We start from the raw sequence: 19,970 nt of genomic DNA, 5'->3' as shown, positions 1-19,970 counted from the left end.
TTACACCACCTTCACCGCACTACATTGGAGGGTGTAACACATGCCCAGCGGCTGTTCATCTAGGAGCTGGCCAAAGAGCTTGTCATGCCATACATGAAGAGGCACCTAAAAGACACAGTTCCACAAGAACATCAAAGAGGCAATGATCAGAGGTGGGTTGAAGGCCATCACGCAACCTAAGGAGAGTCTCACAGCACCAAGTTATAAGGAAGAGGTGTCAGATCTGCCCATCTGTGAGTGATTGAAAAGTCATCAGTTGGTCCGCACAATTCCAAAAACCTGTATGCAAGGATCACGGCGACAAACAAACTGTTGTAATTTGTTCTGAGTGTATGCGCTGAAAGAAAGTATAATGGAATGCAAGTGGATGTAGACAGACCCATGTGCAAGGATCATAGTGACAAACACACACCGTGGTTATTTGATATGGTTGTCCATGATGAGATAAGCAAAGGAATACTGTTAAGTTTAGAGTTTTTTGTCCGTATTGTTCACTACAGTGTTGATAGTAATGAAAACTGCTATCCAGATCAATAATTCTACAATCAGTTATGTGATGTGATATAGTGATGTGTATATTATTAAGGGAAAGTCACAAATGAATACATTTGAAGTATTGTTTTTTGCGCAGCCAGAAATGTTAAAAAACAATAAGTAATATGTTTTGTCTCTTTTTAGAAAAAAATGGGGCTGTTGACTTTCATCCTGGTGGGTCATTTTTGACCCATGTCAGTAAATTTCAGTTAGAAGTGTAAACAACATACTAAACTAAATACTATATATTACATTTTTACTTGGCCTGAAGCTAATCAAAAGTTCATATTCATGTGTTTGGTGCACATCTAGGACTAAAGAGGCCTAAATCACCTGTCTCACTAGAAAGTAGCTATTGTATTGGTAAGTCAGATAAATAGTAACAATTTGTATTTAAAAAGTCACTTAAGCATTTTATTTGAAGTCCTTGTTAACTGAAATAATTAAGAAATGGGGCTGTAACACAAACTAGAAAATGCATTTCCTGCAGAAAATGCATGTGAATGCTGACAGCTGAAATGAATCACAGAGCACTGCTGAAAATACAGAAATCTGAAATGAGTTTTATTATAAAACACTGAAACTCTCATATGCATTGCACTGCACTGCTGAAATGTAAAACTGGCAACATTGGAGGATGAATTACCTAAAGAAACTAAGAGTTGACATACATTGATTGAAAACTGGAAGCTAAACCTTAATACTTTCAAAGATGGACGTTGGAATAAATTGCCTGAAAAGACTGAAAGAACAAATGCTTTGTATTAATACCACACAGATGAAGTGAATTGCTAAACATGTTGGAACAGAAAAGGCATTGGCCTAAAGAACTGAGATTTGCAAAGCAATACTGAAGATGCAGAAATGTGAAATGAATTGCTAGAATTGTAAGCTAAACTGCATTATCTAAGGAATCTATGAGCTGAAGTACATTGTTATTGCTATACTATGCATTGCTAAATTGTTGAAAAAGTTTAATATTTTAAAAAGTATAAATGGTAGAAAAAAGTTGAATTGACGCATAAATGTCCTGAAAGAACAAGTTTAACAATGGAATGGTTTCTGTAGCTTAAAGTATGAAGAAGTAGTAGTCAACCAAAAAAACACACAGAAGAAGAGCAAACTTCTACAACAAAGCATTTATTTTGAGATACAAGTCTCATCCTGAACTCCCTGTTAGATAAAGTAACTCTATGGGGCTTTGATACAATTACTGTCCAGGGCTTTTATTTTGCAAAACTAGGTCCATTCCTAGTTTCTTGTTAAGATATAGTTACTGTCTGTGGCTTTTATTTTGAAAAACAAGCTTCATCTCAACTTTTAAGATACAGATACTCTTGGGCTTTTATTTTGAAAAACCAGGCCCTTCCCTACTTTCCTGGTAACATACAGTGACCATTGGGGGATTTTATTTTGAAAAACTTGGTCACTCCCCAGTTTCCTGTTAACTCATAGTGATCATTTGGGGCTCTTATTTTGAAAAACAAGCCTCATCCTGAGCTTTCTTTTAAGATATAGTGGAATCATCCTTTAAAACACAATTACTCTATGAGGCTTTTATTTTAAAAAAACAGCCTCATTTGGACTTCTCTGTTAAGATACAGTTACATTCTTGGGCTTTATTTTAAAAAAACTAGGCCCATCCTATGTTTCTTGTTAACATACAGTGACTGTTGGGGGCTTTTATTTTGAAAAACTGGGTCACTCCCTAGTTTCCTGTTGACATACAGTGACCATTGGTGGCTTTTATTTTGAAAAACTTGGTCCATCCCTAGTTCCCTATGAAAAGTTAGACAGAAAGCAGTATTTGGGTGAAATAAAGCTTTAAAACAGGTCTAAAAATAGCTTCATAGCACAGCACCCAGTTTGTTATGGTGACAGTGCACCCCCGTGAGTGCTTGTCAGCATTCACACTAATTATATTTGATGGCACTTCCCTGTAACAAATTGATGGCTGTTGATGTGCCCTGTCTAATCATCATTGTCGTCGTCATCACTGTTGAAATCATCTCCATCAAAACCATTATCATCTTCACTGTTGTCACCATCATCACGATAATCATCATCCTCATCATCATAATCATCATACGCATCATCATCATCCATCTCTGGTAAAATCTGAATTGGCAGTTCTGACACATACTGCACAGTGCTGGAAATGTCTTGGTTATGATTTTACGTTGATGTGATGTTCCTGAAATGTTCCTGAAATGTCCTGATCACTGACAATTATGTAAAAAACTTCACAGTGATAGATGCCTCATTAATAATAATAGTAATAATCTTTATTTATAGAGCAGTTTTCAAAATCCACTTTACAAAGCGCTTCACGAAGGCAGTAAAAATAAAACAGACAATTCATAAAATCATATATTTTAAAAAACAGATAAAACTACTTCAGTGTATAAAACAAGAGATATTTTAAGAGATGAAAACAGAAATATAAGATGATTGAAAGAGAACACAAACAGGTAAAATCAGGAAAGACTTTCTGATAAAAGTGTCACGTTATTACAAAGATTACTCTCACTCAATAACAACAAGTTTATGAAATAAATCTTGTACATGTGAGACTAGAGTTTAACCCAGTGTTGTAGTCATTCTGACCTTTAACCCAAACATTAAACACAGTGTTTGCACATGCTCAGTAGAATCTCTTAGTCAGCAAATATGAAGGCAAAGCTGCTGAAATTACAGTCAGTGGCTTATAAAGTTATCCAACATCTAGTGAAAATAATCACAACACAGCTAAAATACATCAAAAGTATTTTGAGGTTTATATTTATATTATGTATTCTATTTTCTTATTCAGAGTTAATTATAATGACAGCAACAGTAGAGAAAACTTAACTTCCTAAATCACTAATATTACATGAACTCTAAACCCAAAATGAAAACTGTACCTTTAAATAAAAAGACTCTCACTGTGACAACATGACTGACAGCAGAATTAAACTGATGGTACTTTTACAGATTGTAAAGCATCCAGAGTTTCATCACAGTTTAATCATAAACATGTAGATATTTCTGTTATCAGACTATTTCAGTAATCGCGTTTCATTCATTCATAAAGAGACAAATAAAAATGGAATTACATTTGATGGCTGTTGGTGTACACTGCCTAATCATCATTGAATTCATCATAATCGCTGTTATCGCTGTTATCACTGATATCACGATAAAACCTTGAAGTGGCGATGTTGGTGCGGATTACGCCGTCATTGTAATCATCATCATCATCATCATCATCATTATCATCATCATCATCCACCTCTGGTAAAATCTTAATTGGCAGTTCGTCCTTACTACCAATGAATGGAAACAACTTCTCAATAAAAGTCTTTGTGATGATGTGTATGCGTGCTTTAGCATCAAGATCAGAGAATGACAGTTTTCCTCTATTGTAGTCCAGATGAACTCTGATCCTCTGCAGCTTCTTCTCCACTTGAAGAACAGCTTCTTCATCCGATCCAGACAGTGCTTTGTATTTACCATCACAAAAAGCAATCAACAAAAGTCCACACTCTTCTTTAGTTGTCACACCCATGAACCAGTCTGTACTGTCTCCAACCTCAACATCCCAGCGGTGAGTCCCTGAGTTAAAGCCCTCAGAGCCCAGGACGATGGCAAAGTTCTCAATTCTCTCTGGATTTTCAGGAAGCTTCTGTCTCTCTCCACATCTCACAGTGGTCAGATCTTCAGACAGGATGAGTTCTGGATGAGCAGTGTTTGGATCCAGAATCACAGGAGTGTAGGAGACCATCTCCTTGATCTTGTTCCAGATGTTGAAGGTCAAGTTGCCCAGGTGTTTGGCCACATCTATCAGAGCTCCTGAGACCAGCTCTGGATCATCCAGCAGGGGGCGCTGCTGGACTCTTTCCACTGCAGCCTTGTAGTTCTGCAGGAATGAGATGTCTTCAGCTCTCAGCTCCTCCTCTGTGGTTCTGATTGTGTCTGAAAGAGCTGCTATCTCTCTGCTCAGAGTCTCAATCTTCTCCTTCATCATTTGACTCTTCTGCTCCTCTCCCTCCCTCAGAACAGTGATCCTGGCCTCCTCTTCCTCTTGTAGAAACTGGTGAAGCTTCTTAAACTGCTCCTTAATCTGCCTCTCTGTGTCTCCTACCTGGATCTTAATGTGTTCTGCTGTTTGATCACAGTTTCCTTTAACTTCTTTAAAGAGCTTCAGTTTGTCCTGTAAGATCTTCAGGGATTTCTGGAGCTCCTCTTTGTGATCCTGTGCAGCTTCATCGATGGGTCTGAATCTGTGGTTGTTGTGTATTTTTGAATCTCTGCAGACAACACACACTGGCTGCTGATGGTCCAGACAGAAGAGTTTGAGTTTCTCAGAGTGCAGACTGCAGAGAGCCTCAGACATTGCTGAAGCTCTCTGATCTCTCTCCAGTAAAAAGGCCTCACACAGGTTCTTTAATGCCAAGATACGAGGTGGATCACTCCTTGATGATCTTCTCTTACAAAGTGGACACTCCTGTGTTTGTTTATCCTTCCACCAGGTCTTCAGACAGTCTTTACAGAAGCTGTGGCTACATGACAGGACCACAGGATCTTTAAAGATGTCATGGCAGACAGAACAGGAGAGATCCTCCTCCGACCGGGAAGACATTTTCACTCAGAGTAAAGCTGAAAACACACCAGGCAAAACACTTAAACAAGAAGATCCTTTGTGATTGCCTTCCTCCTTAGAAAATGTCTCTTCAAGTTACTTTTACTTTGATCTGTATTTTTCCTTAAATTTGTGTCCGATCAGCAGCAGCTGGAAGCATTCGTATTCCAGTATTTCCGTATTCTGTCTTGTAGCTGTCCTGTTTTAGTTGTTGTGAGTTCAAGTCACGAGATTAGTCTGCAGGTGAAATTTATAATCTGTCTCTCAGGAAATTTCTCCTCCGACTGTCAAAGGAAGTGGTTGGTGCTGGTTTCCTGTTTGACAAGTCAGAAAAGAGGCTGATCTCTGTCACAAAGTTTCTTGGCAATTCTCAGCTTTCAACTGTAAGAAACTCAATGTAACTAAACACTCAGTTTTGAATAAGATTCAGCCAAATACAGACAGAGAAACAGAAACAGACACGTACTGCAAAGACTCCACACAGTGCTGGAAATGTCCTTGGTTATGATTTTACATTGATGTGATGTTCCTGAAATATCAGACAGTCAGAACATGTGATGTCCTGTTAGAAAATACTAATTTATCAAGTTCATTCAGGTTAAAAAATAGCTTTACTCCTTTGAAATACAGTGTTTTACTGAGATTAGATCACCTTTGAGGGGGGAAATGAGATATGATAGATTTTGCATAAAATGTAACGTGCTGTAACAATTATCATGGCATAAATTGAATGTATGAGTGTGTTTATGATATATTTACCTCAAACTAAAGAATCTGAAATAAGATCTTCATCCATCCATGTCAGTTTTGGATGGAAGAAATAAACATGTGTCCCCTTGGGGAGTATAATATTTAATAAATTTGATCAAAAAGTTTAGACTGATATGTTTGTAAAATTTGATTTCTCTATTTATCTCAAAGTGAAATTTGACTCAGACATAAAGGCTGCTTTACAATAATGATATGTAATTTAATTCATATAATAAACATTTAAGTGCTGTAACTCTTATGTTGAAAGGAAAAGTCATGAGAGCCTACACAGTGGTGCAGTCATAGTCTGATGTCCAGCAACACCATCACTTCCCACTTTCTCTATTTTCTGGTTTCAGACAGTTCATTAATGGAGCGATTAGGGTTTTTTTCTGTCTGTATTTGATTTGGATCCTGTTTCCTCTACATACAGTACAGTATATAGTCAATACAGCACATGACAGAGGTCTGACATCAAACCTGATCACTGACAGTTATGTAAAAAACTTCACAGTGAGAGATGCTCCATTAATAATAATAGTAATAATCTTTATTTTTAGAGCAGTTTTCAAAGTCCAAGTTACAAAGTGTTTCACAAGGGCAACAAAAATAAAATAGACAATCCATAAAATCTTATATTTTAAAAAACAGATAAAACTATTTCAGTGTATAAAACAAGAGAGAATTTAAATGAGATGAAAACAGAAATAAAAGACAATTGAAAGAAAATACAAACAGCTAAAATCAGGAAAGACTCTGATAAAAGTGTCACATTATTACAAAGATTACTCTCACTGAATAAAAACAAGTTCATGAAATAAATCTTGTACATGTGAGACTAGAGTTTAACCCAGTGTTGTAGTCATTCTGACCTTTGACCCAAACATTAAACACAGTTTTTGCACATGCTCAGTAGAATCTCTTAGTCAGCAGATATGAAGGCAAAGCTGCTGAAATTACAGTCAGTGGCTTATAAAGTTATCCAACATCTAGTGAAAATAATCACAACACAGCTAAAATACATCAAAAGTATTTTGAAGTTTACATTTAGATTATTTAGTTGATTTTCTTATTCAGAGTTGATTACAATGACAGAAACAGTGGATAAAACCTAATTTCCTAAATCACTAATATTACATGAACTCTAAACCTAAAATGAAATCTGTACCTTTAAATAAAGAGACTCTCACTGTGACAACACGACTGACAGCAGAATTAAACTGATGGTACTTTTACAGATTGTAAAGCATCCAGAGTTTCATCACAGTTTAATCATAAACATTAATTTACATTTAACAGTAATTCTGTTTCATTCATTCATAAAGATACTAATGAAATGTAATTATATTTGATAGTACTTCCCTTTAAGATATTGATGGCTGTTGGTGTACACTGCCTAATCATCATCATCATCTTCATCATCGCTGTCATAACAATAACGAATACCACCGTCATCTTCACTGCTGTTGCTGTCGTCATCATCATCTTCATCATTTTCAGCATCATTGTCGTCATCATCATCATCATCATCATCATCATTTTCACCATTATTGTCGTCATCATCATCATCATCATCATCATCATCATCATCATCATCAACCACCTCTGGTAAAATCTTAATTGGCAGTTCATCCTTATTACCAATGCATGGAAACAACTTCCCAGTGAAAGTCTCTGTGAAGGTGTGTATGTGTGCTTCAGTATCAGGATCAGAGAATGACAGTTTTCCTCCGTCGTAGTCCAGATGAACTCTGATCTTCTGCAGCTTCTTCTCCACTTGGAGAACAGTTACCTCATCTGATCCAGAGAGTGCTCTGTATTCACCATCACAAAAACCAATCAGCAAAACTCCACACTCTGCTGTCACACCCAGGCCCCAGTCTGTACTGTCTCCAACCTCAACATCCCAGCTGTGAGTCCCTGAGTCAAAGCCCTCAGAGCCCAGGACAATGGGAACGTCGTTAATCCTCTCTGGATTTTCAGGAAGCTTCTGTCTCTCTCCACATCTCACACTGATCAGATCTTCAGACAGGATGAGTTCTGGATGAGCAGTGTTTGGATCCAGAATCACAGGAGTGCAGGAGACCACCTCCTCCATCTTGTCCCAGATGTTGAAGGTCAAGTTGCCCAGGTGTTTGGCCACATCTATCAAAGCTTTTGAGACCAGCTCTGGATCATCCAACAGGGGGCGCTGCTGGACTCTTTTCACTGCAGCCTTGTAGTTCTGCAGGAATGAGATGTCTTCAGCTCTCAGCTCCTCCTCTGTGGCTCTGATTGTGTCTGAAAGAGCTGCTATCTCTCTACTCAGACTCTCAATCTTCTCCTTCATAACTTTACTTTTCTGCTTTTCCTCCTTCCTCAGAGCAGCAATCCTGGCCTCCTCTTCCTCTTGTAGAAACTGGTGAAGCTTCTTAAACTGCTCCTTAATCTGCCTCTCTGTGTCTCTGGCCTGGACCTTAATGTGTTCTGCTGTTTGATCACAGTTTCCTTTAACTTCTTCAAAAAGCTTCAGTTTGTCCTGTAAGGGCTTCAAGGATTTCTGGAGCTCCTCTTTGTGATCCTGTGCAGCTTCATCGATGGGTCTGAATCTGTGGTTGTTGTGTATTTTTGAATCTCGACAGACAACACACACTGGCTGCTGATGGTCCAGACAGAAGAGTTTGAGTTTCTCAGAGTGCAGACTGCAGAGAGCCTCAGACCCTGCTGAAGCTCTCTGATCTCTCTCCAGTAAGAAGGTCTCACACAGGTTCTTTAATACCAAGTTACGAGGTGGATCACTCCTTGATGATCTTCTCTTACAAAGTGGACACATCTGTGTTTCCCTCTCTCTCCACCAGGTCTTCAGACAGTCTTTACAGAAGCTGTGGCTACATGACAGGACAACAGGATCTTTAAAGATGTCATGGCAGACAGAACAGGAGAGATCCTCCTCCGATTGGGAAGACATTTTCACTCAGAGTAAAGCTGAAAATCCACCAGGCAAAACATGCAAACAAGAACATCCAGTGTGATTTGTTTCCTCTTGTGGAAATGTCTCTTGAAGTTACGTTAACTTTGTTCTGTGTTTTTCCTTAAACTTGCGTCCGATCAGCAGCAGCTGGAAGCATTCGTATTCCAGTATTTCAGTATTCTGTCTTGTAGCTGTCCTGTTTTAGTTGTTGTGAGTTCAAGTCATGAGTTTAGTCTGAAGGTGAAACTTATTGTCTGTCTCTCAGGATATTTCTCCTCCCAGCATAAGAGGAAGTGGGTGGTGCTAGTTTAAAGTTTGACAAGTCAGAAACAGGCAGACCTCTGTCACGTAGTTTCTTGGTAACGCTTAGCTATTAACTGTGAGAAACTCAATGTAAGTTTCATTTTAACTCTCTGATGCACAAAAAAAAGTGACCCAAGTGTGACCCAAGTGTGACCCAAGTGAAATATTTTGTTTAATATCTTTGCATGTTATGCGAGGATATTAAACCAAAATGACCCATGTTGTATTCTCAATAGGAACCTTTGATTTGTTTACATATTTGTAATTAGGAACATATTTTAGTATGGACTATGCCCTTCAAGGTCACAATATCCCCTCACTATCAGACTGTTTTATCACAACTATGTGACACATGTAAGTTCTACTGTATTTTTGTCAAGTTATTGGAGAGCCAAATAGTTATAAGTTTGAACTAATTATTGAGATAGTTTGACCTAATGTGTTACAACTAGCTTGCTGTGACCTGTTGTGTTTTAGCTGGTAAAGACAGAGAGTGTGTCTAACACTCTTAGCAGAAAACTGTTGACCTGTTAAAGAAAATGTAAGGTAAAAATATGACCAAAATAAAATACAGTTGTTTGAAAACATCACTGGAGGTCCACTTTAAAATACTGTAGCCTATTGTGTTTTGTTTCCCATTGACAGTGTTGACATGGCTGGTCACAATCATGCCAGATAGAGTGTTTATAGCATCAAATTCCATCATTGTGTTTCCTCGGACAGTGTGTCCCTGTTGAGCTGTGGTGGAAGTATAGTGACAAAAAGAGGGACTTTGGCACTAAAAAGACTGTAACATTTAAATACATCTGCTTGATTTGACTAATTTGGACGGCTAAAGCTTCATACTGGCTTCAGATAAAGTTTTAAATACATTTTTACACAGAAGGGGGTCTGTGGATTTTGTCCCCCATCACTTACACTGTAAGTGCATTATGAAGAGATCTTTTAATGGTCAGTATGAACAAGAGGCATGATTACAGCAAGAAAAATCTATGTTCATTTGGGCTCCTGACTGTTGTTTTAATACAGATTTGAAAAACTGTGAACTCAGTGCTCAGTGCTTTCCAGTTTTGAAGAAGTTTTACAATCCTCTAGACAAATGAGGTTTCCCTTTGTCACACCATTTCTCGTAAACGCTCTACTCTGTACTTTTGATTTCATTTAATGAGCTTCCTGTTTAGGCTTTCTGTTTGTATCCATCAGCCAAACACAAGCTTTTTGCTTGTTGTATAGATGCAGGATATTTTACAATTTACTGTCAGCCAGTATTAAATTTGACATTTTAATATACAATCAGTAAATCCAACATCTATGTAAATAATAATAATAATAATTATTATTATTATTATTATTATTATTATTATTATTATTATTATTATTATTATTATTATTATTATTATTATTATTATTATTATTATTATTCTACATAAATCAAACAATAATGGACTGTCACACAAAATGAAAAGCTGAAAAAACTCAGCCATCATGTCGGTCTTAGTGGTCTTGATCTATATTCAGAAAACCTGCACATAAATCTCTCTGCAGCACTTACAGACACAGACACGTACTGCAAAGACTCCACACAGTGCTGGAAATGTCCTTGGTTATAATTTTATGCTGGTGTGATGTTCCTGAAATGACAGACAGAACATGTGACTTCCTATTAGAAAATACTAATTTATCAAGTCAATTAAAGAACTTTATTTCTTTGAAACACAGTTTTTTATTGAGATTAGATCACCTTTAAGGAAGAAAATGAGATATGATGGATTTTGCATTAAACATAACATGTTGTAACAATTTTCATGGCATAAATTGAATGTATGAGTGTGATTATGATATATTTACCTCAAACTAAAGAATCTGAAATAAGATTGTCATCCATCCACATCAGTTTTGGATGAAAGAAATAAACATGTGTCCCTTTGGGGAGTATAATATTTAATAAATTTGATCAAAAACTTTAGACTGATATGTTTGTAAAATTTGATTTTTCTATTTATCTCAAAGTGAAATTTGACTCAGACATAAAGGCTGCTTTACAATAATGATATGTAATTTAATTTACATAATAAACATTTCATTTAAGTGCTGGAACTCTTATATTGAAAGGAAAAGTCATGAGAGCCTACACAGTGGTGCAGTCATGGTCTGATGTCCAGCAATACCATCACTTCCCACTTTCTCTATTTCCTGGTTTCAGACAGTTCATTAATGGAGCGATTAGGGTTTTTTTCTGTCTATATTTGATTTGGATCCTGTTTCCTCTACATACAGTACAGTATATAGTCAATACAGCACATGACAGAGGTCTGACATCAAACCTGATCACTGACAGTTATGTAAAAAACTTCAAAATGAGAGATGCTCCATTAATAATAATAGTAATAATCTTTATTTATAGAGCAGTTTTCAAAGTCCAAGTTACAAAGTGTTTCACAAGGTCAGCAGAAATAAAACAGACAATTCATTAAATCATATATTTTAGAAACAGATAAAACTACTTCAGTGTATAAAACAAGAGAGAATTTAAAAGTGATGAAAACAGAAATAAAAGACAATTGAAAGAAAATACAAACAGCTAAAATCGGGAAAGACTTTCTGATAAAAGTCACATGTTATTACAAAGACAAGTTCATGAAATAAATCTTGTACATGTGAGACTAGAGTTTAACCCAGTGTTGTAGTCATTCTGACCTTTGACCCAAACATTAAACACAGTTTTTGCACATGCTCAGTGGAATCTCTTAGTCAGCAGATATGAAGGCAAAGCTGCTGAAATTACAGTCAGTGGCTTATAAAGTTATCCAACATCTAGTGAAAATAATCACAACACAGCTAAAATACATCAAAAGTATTTTGAGGTTTACATTTATATTATGTATTCTATTTTCTTATTCAGAGTTAATTACAATGACGGCAACAGTAGAGAAAACTTAATTTCCTAAATCACTAATATTACATGAACTCTAAACCTAAAATTAAATCTGTACCTTTAAATAAAGAGACTCTCACTGTGACAACATGACTGACAGCAGAATTAAACTGATGGTACTTTTACAGATTGTAAAGCATCCAGAGTTTCATCACAGTTTAATCATAAACATTAATTTACATTTAACAGTAATTCTGTTTCATTTATTCATAAAGATACTAATGAAATGTAATTATATTTGATAGTACTTCCCTTTAAGATATTGATGGCTGCTGGTATACACTGCCTAATCATCATCATCTTCATCATTGCCGTCATCATCATCATTTTCACCATCATTGTCGTCATCATCATCATCATCACCATCATTTTCAGCATTATTGTCGTCATCATCATCATCATCATCATCATTTTCAGCATCATTGTCGTCATCATCATCATCATCATCATTTTCACCATTATTGTCGTCATCATCATCATCATCATCATCCACCTCTGGTAAAATCTTAATTGGCAGTTCATCAGCATTACTAATGCATGGAAACAGCTTCTCAGTGAAAGTCTCTGTGAAGGTGTGTATGTGTGCTTCAGTATCAAGATCAGAGAATGACAGTTTTCCTCCGTCGTAGTCCAGATGAACTCTGATCCTCTGCAGCTTCTTTTCCACTTGGAGAACAACGCCTTCATCTGGATCAGAGAGTGCTCTGTATTCATTATCACAACAAGCGATCATCCCACCTTCAATCACTTTTTTATTTCTCATACCCAGGATCCAGCCTCTACTGTGTCCAACCTCAACATCCCAGCTGTGAGTCCCTGAGTCAAAGCCCTCAGAGCCCAGGACAACAGGAACGTCCTTAATCCGCTCTGGATTTTCAGGAAGCTTCTGTCTCTCTCCACGTCTCACACTGATCAGATCTTCAGACAGGATGAGTTCTGGATGAGCAGTGTTTGGATCCAGAATCACAGGAGTGTAGGAGACCATCTCCTTCATCTTGTTCCAGATGTTGAAAGTCAAGTTGCCTAGGTGTTTGGCCACATCTATCAGAGCTCTTGAGACCAGCTCTGGATCATCCAGCAGGAGGCGCTGCTGGACTCTTTCCACTGCAGCCTTGTAGTTCTGCAGGAATGAGACGTCTTCAGCTCTCAGCTCCTCCTCTGTGGTTCTGATTGTGTCTGAAAGAGCTGCTATCTCTCTGCTCAGAGTCTCAATCTTCTCCTTTATGACTTTACTTTTCTGCTCCTCTTCCTCCCTCAAAGCAGCAATCCTGGCCTCCTCTTCCTCTTGTAGAAACTGGTGAAGCTTATTAAATTGCTCCTTAATCTGCCTCTCTGTGTCTCTGGCCTGTATCTTAATGTGTTCTGCTGTTTGATCACAGTTTCCTTTAACTTCTTCAAAAAGCTTCAGTTTGTCCTGTAAGGGCTTCAGGGATTTCTGGAGCTCCTCTTTGTGATCCTGTGCAGCTTCATCGATGGGTCTGAATCTGTGGTTGGTGTGTATTTTTGAATCTCTGCAGACAACACACACTGGCTGCTGATGGTCCAGACAAAAGAGTTTGAGTTTCTCAGAGTGCAGACTGCAGAGATCCTCAGACCCTGCTGAAGCTCTCTGATCTCTCTCCAGTAAGAAGGCCTCACACAGGTTCTTTAATACCAAGTTACAAGGCGGATCACTCCTTGATGATCTTCTCTTACACAGTGGACACTCCTGTGTTTGTTTATCCCTCCACCAGGTCTTCAGACAGTCTTTACAGAAGCTGTGGCTACATGACAGGACCGCAGGATCTTTAAAGATGTCATGGCAGACAGAACAGGAGAGATCCTCCTCCAATCGGGAAGACATTTTCACTCAGAGTAAAGCTGAAAACACACCAGGCGAAACACGCAAACAAGAACATCCAGTGTGATTTGTTTCCTTTTGTGGAAATGTCTCTTGAAGTTACGTTAACTTTGTTCTGTGTTTTTCCTTAAACTTGCGTCCGATCAGCAGCAGCTGGAAGAATTCGTATTCCAGTATTTCCGTATTCTGTCTTGTAGCTGTCCTGTTTTAGTTGTTGTGAGTTCAAGTCATGAGTTTATTCTGAAGGTGAAACTTATTGTCTGTCTCTCAGGATATTTCTCCTCCCAGTGCCAGAGGAAGTGGGTGGTGCTGTTTTCCTGTTTGTCAAGTGAGAAACAGGCAGACCTCTGTCACGTAGTTTCTTGGTAACGCTCAGCTCTTAACTGTGAGAAACTCGATGTAAGTTTCATTTTAACTCTCTGATGCAAAAAAAAAAGTGACCCAAGTGTGACCCAAGTGAATTATTTTGTTTAATATCCTTGCATGTTATGCAAGGATATTAAACACAACATGGGTCAAAAATGACCCATATGTATTCTCAATAGGAACCTTTGATTTGTTTACATATTTGTAATTGGGGACATATTTTATTGCGGACCACTCCCCTCAAGGTCACAATATCCCCTCACTATCAGACTGTTTTATCACAACTATGTGACACGTGTAAGTTCTACTGTATTTTTGTCAAGTTATTGTAGAGCCAAATAGTTATAAGTTTGAACTAATTATTGAGATAGTTTGACCTAATGTGTTATAACTAGCTTGCTGTGACCTGTTGTGTTTTAGCTGGTAAAGACAGAGAGTGTGTCTAACACTCTTAGCAGAAAACTGTTGACCTGTTAAAGTAAATGTAAGGTAAAAATATGACCAAAATAAAATACAGTTGTTTGAAAACATCACTGGAGGTCCACTTTAAAATACTGTAGCCTACTGTGTTTTGTTCCTTAGTGACAGCGTTGACATGGCTGGTCACAATCATGCTAGATTTAGTGTTTATAGCATCAAATTCCATCTTTGTGTTTCCTCAGACAGTGTTTCCCTGTTGAGCTGTGGTGGAAGTATAGTGACAAAAAGAGGAACTTTGGCACTAAAAAGACTGTAACATTTAAATACATCTGCTTGATTTGACTAATTTGGACGGCTAAAGCTTCATACTGGCTTCAGATAAAGTTTTAAATACATTTTTACACAGAAGGGGGTCTGTGGATTTTGTCCCCCATCACTTACACTGTAAGTGTATTATGAAGAGATCTTTTAATGGTCAGTATGAACAAGAGGCATGATTACAGCAAGAAAAACCTATTTCAGTGTTCATTTGGGCTCCTGACTGTTGTTTTAACACAGATTTGAAAAACTGTGAACCCGTCCTTCAAAAAAGCAAGCACACTCTCTCAGTGCTTTCCAGTTGTGAAGAAGTTTTACAATCCTCTAGACAAATGAGGTTTCCCTTTGTCACACCATTTCTCGTAAACGCTCTACTCTGTACTTTTGATTTCATTTAATGAGCTTCCTGTTTAGGCTTTCTGTTTGTATCCATCAGCCAAACACAAGCTTTTTGCTTGTTGTATAGATGCAGGATATTTTACAATTTACAATCAGCCAGTATTAAATTTGATATTTTAATATACAATGAGGGAATCCAACATCTGTGTGAATTGTTATTTTTATTGTTATTGTTTTTATAAATAAATCAAACAATAATGGACTGTCACACAAAATGAAAAGCTGAAAAAACTCAGCCATCATGTCGGTCTTAGTGGTCTTGATCTATATTCAGAAAACCTGCACATAAATCTCTCTGCAGCACTTACAGACACAGACACGTACTGCAAAGACTCCACACAGCGCTGGAAATGTCCTTGGTTATAATTTTATGCTGGTGTGATGTTCCTGAAATGACAGACAGAACATGTGACTTCCTATTAGAAAATACTAATTTATCAAGTCAATTAAAGAACTTTATTTCTTTGAAACGCAGTGTTTTATTGAGATTAGATCACCTTTAAGGGAGGAAATGAGATATGATAGATTTTGCGTTAAACATAACATGTTGTAACAATTTTCATGGCATAAATTGAATGTATGAGTGTGTTTATGATATATTTACCTCAAACTAAAGAATCTGAAATAAGATCTTCATCCATCCAAGTCAATTGTGGACGGAAGAAATAAACATGTGTCCCTTTGGGGAGTATAATATTTTATAAATTTGATCAAAAAAAGTTACTTTAACATGTTTATAAAATTTGATTTCTCTATTTATCTCAAATTGAAATTTGACTCAGACATAAAGGCTGCTTTACAATAATGATATGTAATTTAATTTACATAATAAACATTTCATTTAAGTGCTGTAACTCTTATATTGAGAGGAAAAGTCATGAGAGCCTACACAGTGGTGCAGTCATAGTCTGATGTCCAGCAACACCATCACTTCCCACTTTCTCTTTTTCCTGGTTTCAGACAGTTCATTAATGGAGCGATTAGGGTTTTTTTCTGTCTGTATTTGATTTGGATCCTGTTTCCTCTTCATACAGTACAGTATATAGTCAATACAGCACATGACAGAGGTCTGACATCAAACCTGATCAATGACAGTTATGTAAAAAAAACTTCACAGTGAGAGATGCTCCATTAATAATAATAGTAATAATCTTTATTTATAGAGCAGTTTTCAAAGTCCAAGTTACAGAGTGCTTCATAAGGTCAGCAAAAATAAAACAGACAATTCATTAAATCATATATTTTAGAAACAGATAAAACTACTTCAATGTATAAAACAAGAGAGAATTTAAATGAGATGAAAACAGAAATAAAAGACAATTGAAAGAAAATACAAACAGCTAAAATCGGGAAAGACTTTCTGATAAAAGTGTCACGTTATTACAAAGATTACTCTCACTGAATAAAAACAAGTTCATGAAATAAATCTTGTACATGTGAGACTAGAGTTTAATCCAGTGTTGTAGTCATTCTGACCTTTGACCCAAACATTAAACACAGTCAGGTAGTTTCTGCACATGCTCAGTAGAATCTCTTAGTCAGCAGATATGAAGGCAAAGCTGCTGAAATTACAGTCAGTGGCTTATAAAGTTATCCAACATCTAGTGAAAACAATCACAACACAGCTAAAATACATCAAAAGTATTTTGAGGTTTATATTTATATTATGTATTCTATTTTCTTATTCAGTTAATTACAATGACAGCAACAGTAGAGAAAACCTAATTTCCTAAATCACTAATATTACATGAACTCTACACCTAAAATTAAATCTGTACCTTTAAATAAAGAGACTCTCACTGTGACAACACGACTGACAGCAGAATTAAACTGATGGTACTTTTACAGATTGTAAATCATCCAGAGTTTCATCACAGTTTAATCATAAACATTAATTTACATTTAACAGTAACTCTGTTTCATTCATTCATAAAGATACAAATGAAACGTAATTATATTTGATAGTACTTCCCTGTATGATATTGATGGCTGCTGGTGTACACTGCCTAATCATCATCATCATCATCATCATCCTCTGGTAAAATCTTAATTGGCAGTTCATCAGCATTAATAATGCATGGAAACAACTTCTCAGTGAAAGTCTCTGTGAACGTGTGTATGTGTGCTTCAGTATCAAGATCAGAGAATGACAGTTTTCCTCCGTCGTAGTCCAGATGAACTCTGATCCTCTGCAGCTTCTTTTCCACTTGGAGAACAACGCCTTCATCTGATCCAGAGGCTGCTCTGTATTCATTATCACAACAAGCGATCATCCCACCTTCAATCTCTTTTTTATCTATCATACCCAGGATCCAGCATCTACTGTCTCCAACCTCAACATCCCAGCTGTGAGTCCCTGAGTTAAAGCCCTCAGAGCCCAGGACAACAGGACTACCCTTAAACCTCTCTGGGTTTTCAGGAAGCTTCTGTCTCTCTCCACGTCTCACACTGGTCAGATCTTCAGACAGGATGAGTTCTGGATAAGCAGTGTTTGGATCCAGAATCACAGGAGTGCAGGAGACCACCTCCTCCATCTTGTCCCAGATGTTGAAGGTCAGGTTGCCCAGGTGTTTGGCCACATCTATCAGAGCTCCTGAGACCAGCTCTGGATCATCCAGCAGGGGGCGCTGCTGGACTCTTTCCACTGCAGCCTTGTAGTTCTGCAGGAATGAGACGTCTTCAGCTCTCAGCTCCTCCTCTGTGGTTCTGATTGTGTCTGAAAGAGCTGCTATCTCTCTGCTCAGAGTCTCAATCTTCTCCTTCATAACTTTACTTTTCTGCTTTTCCTCCTTCCTCAGAGCAGCGATCCTGGCCTCCTCTTCCTCTTGTAGAAACTGGTGAAGCTTCTTAAACTGCTCCTTAATCTGCCTCTCTGTGTCTCTGGCCTGTATCTTAATGTGTTCTGCTGTTTGATCACAGTTTCCTTTAACTTCTTCAAAAAGCTTCAGTTTCTCCTTTAAGGGCTTCAGGGATTTCTGGAGCTCCTCTTTGTGATCTTGTGCAGCTTCATCGATGGGTCTGAATCTGTGGTTGGTGTGTATTTTTGAATCTCTGCAGACAACACACACTGGCTGCTGATGGTCCAGACAGAAGAGTTTGAGTTTCTCAGAGTGTAGACTGCAGAGAGCCTCAGACCCTGCTGAAGCTCTCTGATCTCTCTCCAGTAAGAAGGCTTCACACAGGTTCTTTGATACCAGGTTACGAGGTGGATCGTAGACATTTTCACTCAGCGTAAAGCTGAAAACACAGCAGGCAAAACACGGAAACAAGAACATCAAGTGTGATTTGTTTGTCTCTTGTGGAAATGTCTCTTGAAGTTACGTTAACTTTGTTCTGTGTTTTTCCTTAAACTTGCGTCCGATCAGCAGCAGCTGGAAGCATTCACATTCCAGTATTTCAGTATTCTGTCTTGTAGCTGTCCTGTTTTAGTTGTTGTGAGTTCAAGTCATGAGATTATTCTGAAGATGAAACTTATCGTCTGTCTCTCAGGATATTTGCCCTCCCAGCGTAGGAGGAAGTGTTTGGTGTAGGTTATCTGTTTTAAAAGTCATAAAAGAAGCTGAACTCTGTCACGTAGTTTGTTGATAACGCTCAGCTCTTATCTGTGAGAAACTCGATGTAAGTTTCATTTTAACCCTCTGATGCACAACATGGATCTAAACTGACCCAAGTGAATTATTTTGTTTAATATCTTTGCATGTTATGCAAAGATATTAATTATACTATGCCCTTCAAGGTCACAATATCCCCTCACTATCAGACTGTTTTATCACAACTATGTGACACATGTAAGTTCTACTGTATTTTTGTCAAGTTATAGTCAAGTTATAGCCAAATAGTTATAAGTTTGAACTAATTATTTAAATGGTTTAATTAATAATTAATAATTTAATTTTAATCCTTTCACCATGGATCTAAAGTGACCTGAGCAAATAATTTTCTTTAATATCTTTGCATGTAATGCTTTTTATACTCAACATGTAATGAATTCCTCAACTAAGTTGTTTTTTAATATCACAAATATTCATTTAAATGTTACTTTATATTATGTTAAATAAAAAATATTTTTGTATCACTACCCCATAAATGCGCAACATGGGTCAAAAATGACCCGTATGTATTCTCAATATGAACCTATGATTTGTTTACATATTTATTTCACCTCACTACAAGACTGTCTTAGCACAACTGAGAATAATTGTAACAGAATAACAACTGTAGAATAGAATAGTTATAAGTTTGAACTCATTATTGTGATAGTTTGACCTAATGTGTTATAACGAGCTTGCTGTGACCTAAAGAGAGAGAGTGTGTCTAACACTCTTAGCAGCAAACTGTTGACCAGTCAAAGTAAATGTAAGGTAAAAAATATGACCAAAATAAAATACTGTTGTTTGAAACAGCCTGTTCTCACTCCCAACTCATCACATATTGAAGCTTGGTCAGGTCCCCGTGGCGTCACTTTTTAATGCACTGGGTACCTCTTTAGCGTAATTTTTTAATGTGCAGGGTAGTCCGATACACTTCTGTTCAA

At 37.3% G+C, this 19,970-nt stretch overlaps 3 protein-coding genes across 3 annotated transcripts; all 3 read right to left on the bottom strand.

The window, feature by feature from the left end:
* On the bottom strand, window positions 1–5,155 carry LOC121891940 (nuclear factor 7, ovary-like). The gene is made up of 2 exons (XM_042404653.1): window positions 3,806–5,155; window positions 1–105 (listed from the first exon to the last, which is right to left on the bottom strand). Exons 1-2 carry the CDS (start codon window positions 5,153–5,155, stop codon window positions 1–3), a joined length of 1,455 nt encoding a protein of 484 aa, XP_042260587.1.
* Window positions 5,156–7,484: 2,329 nt separating this feature from the next.
* On the bottom strand, window positions 7,485–8,852 carry LOC121891931 (zinc-binding protein A33-like; the record flags this gene model as incomplete). The annotated part of the gene is made up of 1 exon (XM_042404640.1): window positions 7,485–8,852. A coding segment is annotated over exon 1 (1,368 nt), but the record flags the coding sequence as incomplete, so codon positions are not given.
* A 3,109-nt stretch (window positions 8,853–11,961) lies between these two features.
* On the bottom strand, window positions 11,962–13,936 carry LOC121891883 (zinc-binding protein A33-like). The gene is made up of 2 exons (XM_042404531.1): window positions 12,550–13,936; window positions 11,962–11,972 (listed from the first exon to the last, which is right to left on the bottom strand). The coding sequence occupies exons 1-2, from the start codon at window positions 13,934–13,936 to the stop codon at window positions 11,962–11,964; spliced, it is 1,398 nt and encodes a 465-aa protein (XP_042260465.1).
* Between the last annotated feature and the right edge of the window lie 6,034 nt (window positions 13,937–19,970).

The sequence above is a fragment of the Thunnus maccoyii genome, chromosome 3 (assembly GCF_910596095.1).
Source record: "Thunnus maccoyii chromosome 3, fThuMac1.1, whole genome shotgun sequence".
NCBI lineage: Eukaryota > Metazoa > Chordata > Actinopteri > Scombriformes > Scombridae > Thunnus > Thunnus maccoyii.
Note: the sequence above shows the minus strand (reverse complement) of the source record. Positions and strands in the feature narration are given on the sequence as shown.